The 8,014-nt window shown below is 40.6% G+C and overlaps 1 protein-coding gene across 1 annotated transcript; it reads right to left on the reverse strand.

The window, feature by feature from the left end:
* Positions 1 to 777: 777 nt before the first annotated feature.
* LOC129845351 (gastrula zinc finger protein XlCGF17.1-like) lies at positions 778 to 3,291 on the reverse strand (the record flags this gene model as incomplete). Its single annotated transcript, XM_055913243.1, has 1 exon — positions 778 to 3,291. A coding segment is annotated over one exon (906 nt), but the record flags the coding sequence as incomplete, so codon positions are not given.
* Between the last annotated feature and the right edge of the window lie 4,723 nt (positions 3,292 to 8,014).

Genomic DNA, 8,014 nt, shown 5'->3' on the forward strand with positions numbered 1-8,014 from the left:
AGGGAGGCCCTGGAACACAGCCTCGATTTCAGATTTTTCACTTTCTGACAGGAAGTTTGCTGCAAAAAGAGTTCTGTTTTACTCACAGATATAATTCAAACAGTTTTAGAAACCTGAGAGTGTTTTATATCCAATAGTAATAATAATATGCATATTGTACGAGCAAGAATTGAGTACGAGGCAGTTTAATTTGGGAACGATTTTTTACAAAGTGAAAACAGCGCCCCCATATCCCAAAGAGGTTTTAACTTGTATTTTTCCATTCGGCACATGGGAATTCAACAGCAAAAGTATTTTTTGGTCTCATAAAGCCTTTGATCAGCAATAAGTCTGTCTGATAAAAACATTTCTTGTGGAAAAATGCATATATTGTGTAATGCAGATTTTAGAATATTCACATGAACATCTGTTGCAAATTACATGGAAACTTAGCTACTAAGGTGGATATTGATCCAACACCTGCCGCTTATTCAAACCAGCCCACTAGGCACAAACGTCAGTTCAACATCTAGTTTCTATTTACATTTCTTTGAGTCGTCTACTAAAGTCAATTCAACATGAAATCAACATAAGATGTCACCTGTCATTGGATTTAGGTTGCAAGTCCATGAAACAAAAGGTGTTTTGTTGAAATGACGTGGAAACGTTTATTCAACCAGTGAAAGCTTGCACCCAGGAAAGTGGAATGAGGAACTCTTCTTTGAGACAATGATGAAACAGCAATCCGTGGGAGAGTTGTGGTGGATATTATAAAATAAGGATCTGCTGGAGTCCAAGTCAAACCAAGATTCTTTATTTCTGAGCTCAGAGAGAATAACAGTTACACAGCGCAGTGTAGACAGTTTGAATTCCTGAAGCATTAGGTGATGAGCACATATCTTTATAGTACATATCTTTATAGTTTCCTGTTCCTGGGAGGGACTTTATTCATACAAAGACGCAGGGGCAGCTGGTTTGCAACGCAGGATGATACTCCCAGGAACAGGAGATTATAATAGGTCAGTTTCACAAGTTTCGTCTGTGGTGGTTAATTTCTGTATTACCAAATGAGGAGAGACAAACTTCACACACCAATCAGAGTTATACTTAAACTACATCTTTGCAATGACTTTCAACAATTCACTATTTATAATAAACCGTTGAGTGTCAAAACAATGGCTACTGAGATCTTTTATAGCAAAGATCCACCCCCCTAGTCGACATAACAAACCACAGATATTAGGAACAGTTCACAAAGTGAGACTTTATAATGAGAAAGGAGTATCCCGTAGCCAGATAGCATTCGCTATAATTTATCATTCAGTTTGGTCCCTAAGACGAGGTTCTAATCTCTTTCCTGGTACTTCATTGCACAAAAACACCAACCCATCCAATGGCATAACTCAATTGTCAACTCTAGATACTCCCATCTCAAGTAAAACCCCTTCTTGACCCCACTCCTGGACAAGCTCACTGAGGGGAGTGAGCCTCTAGGTCATACACTATCCCAGGATAAGTGCAACATCAGAGAGGACATACAATGGTTCCAGACGCTGCCATACACCTCCCCCAATGCCAAAGGAGGGAGTGACTTGCGCACAGACATTGTGGAAACCAGTAATTGGTTCCCCATTAATCACACCATCCCTTTACATAGTTTAACAGATACATTCACATATGAAGACAATGTTCCCTCCTGTCCTCTTCCCTTCCTGATATTCTGCATAGCACCAGGGACATGTAAAAGACAAGCCTGACCTCTTCCCTCTCTGGGCCCCAGGTGACTGAGCCCCAGCTGAGGGAAGAAGTGCAACTGCCATCACCAGAGTCCAAAGGGATACATTCTAATAACAAGTACATCACATCAGCATATTATGCAGATAAGACATCTTAATTATCTATGTTACCCAACTAATTCTGATTCATCCACCACAAGTCACATACTCAGATATGTGGACACATACAATTAACATTTTGCATTACAGAGTCTGTGAACATTTTCATTTCATTAAATCATCACTGGGCCAACATTGCAAATGTAAACAACGGAACAAATGCATCACATCCAAATAACACTTGATTATCTGCAGTGCTGGAGGAATGACACACAGATAAACACACACACAGTGTCAGAGTTTAAAAAAGGACAATTTAAAACAGAAGGAATCTGACCTACTCTATATTAAAACTCCATATTCTAGTCATTTTTTCTAATAAAAACATACAAATATATGTTTTAGTATACTTTGTACAATTCAAGTTCATATGGTAAAAACAGGTAATCATTATCAGTCAACAATATAAGACAGCAAGTCCCCTGTGTGTATTCTCTCATGGCATTTCAGCTCCCCCAGCTGGTTGAAACACTTTCCGCAATGGTAAGGCTTCTCCCCTGTGTGTATTCTCTCATGCCATTTCAGCTCCCCCGGCTGGTTGAAACTCATTCCACATTGGGAGCAGTGGTAAGGCAGTGTGTATTCTCTCGTGTTGTTTCAGGTTCTCTAAAAGGTTATAACACTTTCCACACTGGGAGCAGTGGTAAGGCTTCTTGTGTGTATTCTCATGTTTTTTCATGTTCCCTAAATTGTTAAAACTCTTACCGCACTGGGAGCAGTGGTACGGCTTCTCCCCTGTGTGTATTCTCTCATGTTGTTTCAGGTTCCCTAACTTGTTAAAACACTTTCCACACTGGGAGCAGTGGTAACGCTTCTCCCCTCTGTGTATTCTCTCGTGACATTTCAGCTCCCCCGGCTGGTTGAAACACTTTCCACACTGGGGGCAGTGGTAAGGCTTCTCCAATGTGTGTATTCTCTCATGCTTTTTCAGATACCCTGACCCGTTAAAACTCTTTCCACACTGCGAGCAGTGGTAAGACTTCTCCCCTGTGTGTATTCTCTCATGTCGGTACAGGTCCCTTAACTGGTTAAAACACTTTCCACAGTGGGAACACTGGTAAGGCTTTTCAACTGTATGTATTCTCTCATGTTGTTTCAGGTTCCCTAACTGCTTAAAACACTTGCCACACTGGAAGCAGTGGTAAGGCTTCTCCCCTGTGTGTATTATCTCGTGAACTTTCAGGTCCCTTAACTGGTTAAAACACTTTCCACAGTGGGAACACTGGTGTCTTCTTGTTGGTTTGGACGTCCCTGGCTCTGGTTCCTCTGAGTCTGGTCTTTCTCCTGCCAAAGACAGTGTGTTTTTAAAAAAAGAGACCTGAATGAAACCTCCACATGATAAATAGGCCTTGCTACGAGGGTAAATCCTAATCAGATCGCTCAATAACCTAAGGCCAGTTTTAACAATCTTGGTGTGATTTTAAAACAAATGTTGTAGAGTTTCCTGGTAATTACTGATAATGTTTACATTACTTATTTATTCATTCTGTTTTACAAGTCAGAACACAAAAAACTAAACCGTTCTTGGACACTCAAGACACAGATGTCGCTTAATTCCAATCGAGCAGGTGGTTCTAAATATATAACTTTCATAGCTGTATGATACAGAATGCGAGCTACAGTTGTGGCCAAAAGTTTTGAGAATGACACAAATATTAATTTCCACAAAGTTTGCTGCTTCAGTGTCTTCAGATATTTTTGTCAGATGTTACTATGAAATACTGAAGTATAATTACAAGCATTTCATAAGTATCAAAGGCTTTTATTGGCAATGACATGAAGTTGATGCAAAGAGTCAATATTTGCAGTGTTGACCCTTCTTTTTCAAGACCTCTGCAATCCACCCTGGTGTCAATTAACTTCTGGGCCACATCCTGTGATGGCAGCCCATTCTTGCATAATCAATGCTTGGAGTTTGTCAGAATTTGTGGGTATTTGTTTGTCCACCCGCCTCTTGAGGATTGACCACAAGTTCTCAATGGGATTAAGGTCTGGGGAGATTCCTGGCCCTGGACCCAAAATATTGATGTTTTGTTCTCCGAGCCACTTATCACGTTTGCCTTACGGCAAGGTGCTCCTTCATGCTGGAAAAGGAATTGTTCGTCACCGAACTGTTCCTGGATGGTTGGGAAAAGTTGCTCTCGGAGGATGTGTTGGTAGCATTCCTTATTCATGGCTGTGTTCTTAGGCAACATTGTGAGTGAGCCCACACCCTTGGCTGAAAAGCAACCCCACACATGAATGGTCTCAGGATGATTTACCATTGGCAATGACACAGGACTGATGGAAGCGCTCACCTTGTCTTCTCCGGACAAGCTTTTTTAAAGTGAAATATTTAGGAAGATGTTCCTAAAACTGAGAGTAACTACAATAAACAAAAATATTAACGCAACATGTAAAGTGTTGGATGTTTCATGAGCTGAAAAAAAAATGCTGAATTTTTTACATCCCTGTTAGTTAACATTTATTCTTTGCCAAGATAATCCATCCACCTGACAGGTGTGGCATATCAAGCTGATTAAACAGCATGATCATTACACAGGTGCACCTTGTGCTGGGGAGAATAAAGGCCTCTAAAATGTGCAGTTCTGTCACACAACACAATGCCACAGATGTCTCAAGTTTTGAGGGAGCGTGCAATTGGCATGCTGACTGCAGGAATATCCACTGGAGCTGTTACCAGATAATTGAATGTTAAATTCTCTACCAGAAGCCACCTCCAACGTCATTTTAGAGAATTTGGCAGTACATCCAACTGGCCTCACAACCACAGAACACATATAAAGACGCCAGCCCAGGACCTCCACATCGTCTGAGACCAGCCACCCGAGTTGTATTTCTCTTTCTAATGAAGCCCTTTTGTGGGGAAAAACTAATTCTGATTGGCTGGGCCTGTCTCCGCAATGGGTGGGAGCATGCCCTCCAGGGCCCACCAATGGCTGCGCCCCTGCCCAGTTATGTAAAGTCCATAGATTAGGGCCTCGTTTATTTATTTACAATCACTTACTCATATAAACTGTAAATCGTTGTTTATATTTTGGTTAAGTATACACACACACAGTGCATTCGTTAAAAACTTCTCTAGGATAGGGGTCAGCATTTTCACGTTTGGATGAAAAGCATATCCAAATTCAACTGCCAGCTACTCATCCCCAGAAGATAAGATGTGCATATTATTAGTAGATTTGGATGGAAAACACTCTGAAGTTTCTAAAACTGTTTGAATCATGTCTGTGAGTATAACATAACTTATTTAGCAGGCGAAAGCCAGAGGACAAACCATTCAGATTTTTTTTTTGAGGTCACTCTTTTCAATTAGTTTTCATTGGGAATCCAGATTTCTACGGGACCTTCTTGCAGTTCCTACCGCTTCCAATGGATGTCAACAGTCTTTAGAAATTGGTTGAGGTTTTTCCTTTGTGTAATGAAGAAGTACGGCCATCCAGAACGAGGGTAACTTGAAGTGTACTGTTAGATAGAGGCGCGTGACCAGAAAGCTAGCTACAGTTTGTTTTCCTCCTGTATTGAACACAGATCAGCCCGTCTTCAATTTTATCGATTATTTACGTTACAAAATACCTAAAGTTGTATTACAAAAGTAGTTTGAAATGTTTTGGCCAAATTTACAGGTAACTTTTGAGATACTTTGTAGTCACGTTACGCAAGTTGGAACCGGTGTTTTTATGGATATATATCGACGGAATTAATCGAAAAAAAGGACCATTTGTGATGTTTATGGGACATATTGGAGTGCCAACAAAAGAAGCTTGTCAAAGGCAAGGCATGAATTATATTTCTATTTCTGCGTTTTGTGTCACGCCTGCAGGGTTGAAATATGCTTCTCTCTCTTTGTTTACTATGGTGCTATCCTCAGATAATAGCATCGTTTGGTTTCGCCGAAAAGCGTATTTGAAATCTGACATGTTGGCTGGATTCACAACAAGTGTAGCTTTAATTTGGTATATTGCATGTGTGATTTAATGAAAGTTTGATATTTATAGTATTTTAGTTGAATTTGGCACTCTGCATTTTTACTGTCTTTTGGCCAGGTGGGAGGCTAGCGTCCCACATATCCCAGAGAGGTTTTAAGTATTCAGACCCCATCACCTTTTCCAAATTTTGTTACATTTCAGCATTATTCTAAAATTGATTCAATTGTTTTCCCCCCCTCGTCAATCTAAACTCAGCAAAAAAAAGAAACGTCCTCTCACTGTCAACTGCTTTAATTTTCAGCAAACTTAACATGTGTAAATATTTGTTGGAACATAACAAGATTCAATAACAGACATAAACTGAACAAGTTCCACAGACATGTGACTAACTGAAATTGAATAATGTGTCCCTGAACAAAGTGGGGGGGTCAAAATCAAAAGTAACAGTCAGTATCTGGTGTGGCCACCAGCTGCATTAAAGGAGGCCTGTAGCTTCTAATGTTGAATTACTATGGAGTCTGATGCTTTAATAAGGTTACAGTTATGAAAACTTAGGACTCTAAAGAGGCCTTTCTACCGACTCTGAAAAACACCAAAAGAAAGATGCCCAGGGTCCCTGCTCATCTGCGTGAACGTGCCTTAGGCATGCTGCAAGGAGGCATGAGAACTGCAGATGTGGCCAGGGCAATAAATTTCAATGTTGCAATAAATTGCAATAAACAGCGTATCGTCTGCTGCCCAAGTTACACCAGGAACGCACAATCCCTACATCGGTGCTCAGACTAGAGGTCGACCGATTATGATTTTTCAACGCCCATACCAATTATTGGAGGACCAAAAAAAGCCGATACCGATTAATCGGCCGATTATTTTAATTTTATTTGTAATAATGAAAATTACAACAATACTGAATGAACACTTATTTTAACTTAATATAATACATCAATAAAATCAATAAATAATGAAACGTGTTCAATTTGGTTTAAATTATGCTAAAACAAAGTGTTGGAGAAGAAAGTAAAAGTGCAATATGTGCTATGTAAGAAAACTAACGTTTCAGTTCCTTGCTCAGAACATGAGATCATATGAAAGCTGGTGGTTCCTTTTAACATGAGTCTTCAATATTCCCAGGTAAGAAGTTTTAGGTTGTAGTTATTATAGGAATTATAGGACTATTTCCCTCTATACCATTTGTATTTCATTAACCTTTGACTATTGGATGTTCTTATAGGCACTTTAGTATTGCAAGTGTAACAGTATAGCTTCCGTCCCTCTCCTCGCTCCTCCCTGGGCTCGAACCAGCAACACAACGACAACAGCCACCATCGAAGCAGCGCTACCCATGCAGAGCAAGGGGAACAACTACTAGAAGGCTCAGAGCGAGTGACGTTTAAAACGCTATTAGCGCGCGCTAACTAGCTAGCCATTTCTCTTCGGTTACACCAGCCTAATCTCGGGAGTTGATAGGCTTGAAGTCATAAACAGTGCAATGCTTGACGCACAACAAAGAGCAGCTGGCAAAACGCACGAAAGTGCTTTTTGAATGAATGTTTACGCGCCTGCTTCTGCCTACCACCGTTCAGTCAGAAACGTAGATACTTGTATGCTTGTGGTTATGATTGATTGTTTTTGTTTTTTATAAGATAAGTTTAATGCTAGCTAGCAACTTACCTTGGCTTACTGCATTTGCGTAACAGGTAGTCTCCTTGTGGAGTGGAACGAGATAGAGGCAGGTCGTTATTGCGTTGGACTAGTTAACTGTAATGTTGCAAGATTGAAAACCCCGGGCTGACAAGGTGAAAATCTGTCGTTCTGCTCCTGAACAAGGCAGTTAACTCACCCTTCCTAGGCCATCATTGAAAATAAGAATGTGTTCTTAACTGACTTGCCTAGTTAATTAAAGGTAGCAAAAAAAAAAAATTGGGCAAATCGGAGCCCAAAAATAACTATTTCCGATTATGAAAACTTGAAATCGGCCCTAATTAATCGGCCATTCCGATTAATCGGTCGACCTCTAGCTCAGACTGTCCGCAATTGAATGAGAGAGGCTGGACTAAGGGCTTGTAGGCCTGTTGAAAGGCAGGTCCTCACCAGACATCACCGGCAACAACGTCGCCTCTGGGCACAAACCCACCGTCATTGGACCAGACAGGACTGGCAAAAAGTGCTTTTCACTAACAAGTTGCGGTTCTGTCTCTAGGGGTGATG

Source organism: Salvelinus fontinalis, unplaced genomic scaffold, assembly GCF_029448725.1.
Source record: "Salvelinus fontinalis isolate EN_2023a unplaced genomic scaffold, ASM2944872v1 scaffold_0283, whole genome shotgun sequence".
In the NCBI taxonomy this organism is placed as follows: domain Eukaryota; kingdom Metazoa; phylum Chordata; class Actinopteri; order Salmoniformes; family Salmonidae; genus Salvelinus; species Salvelinus fontinalis.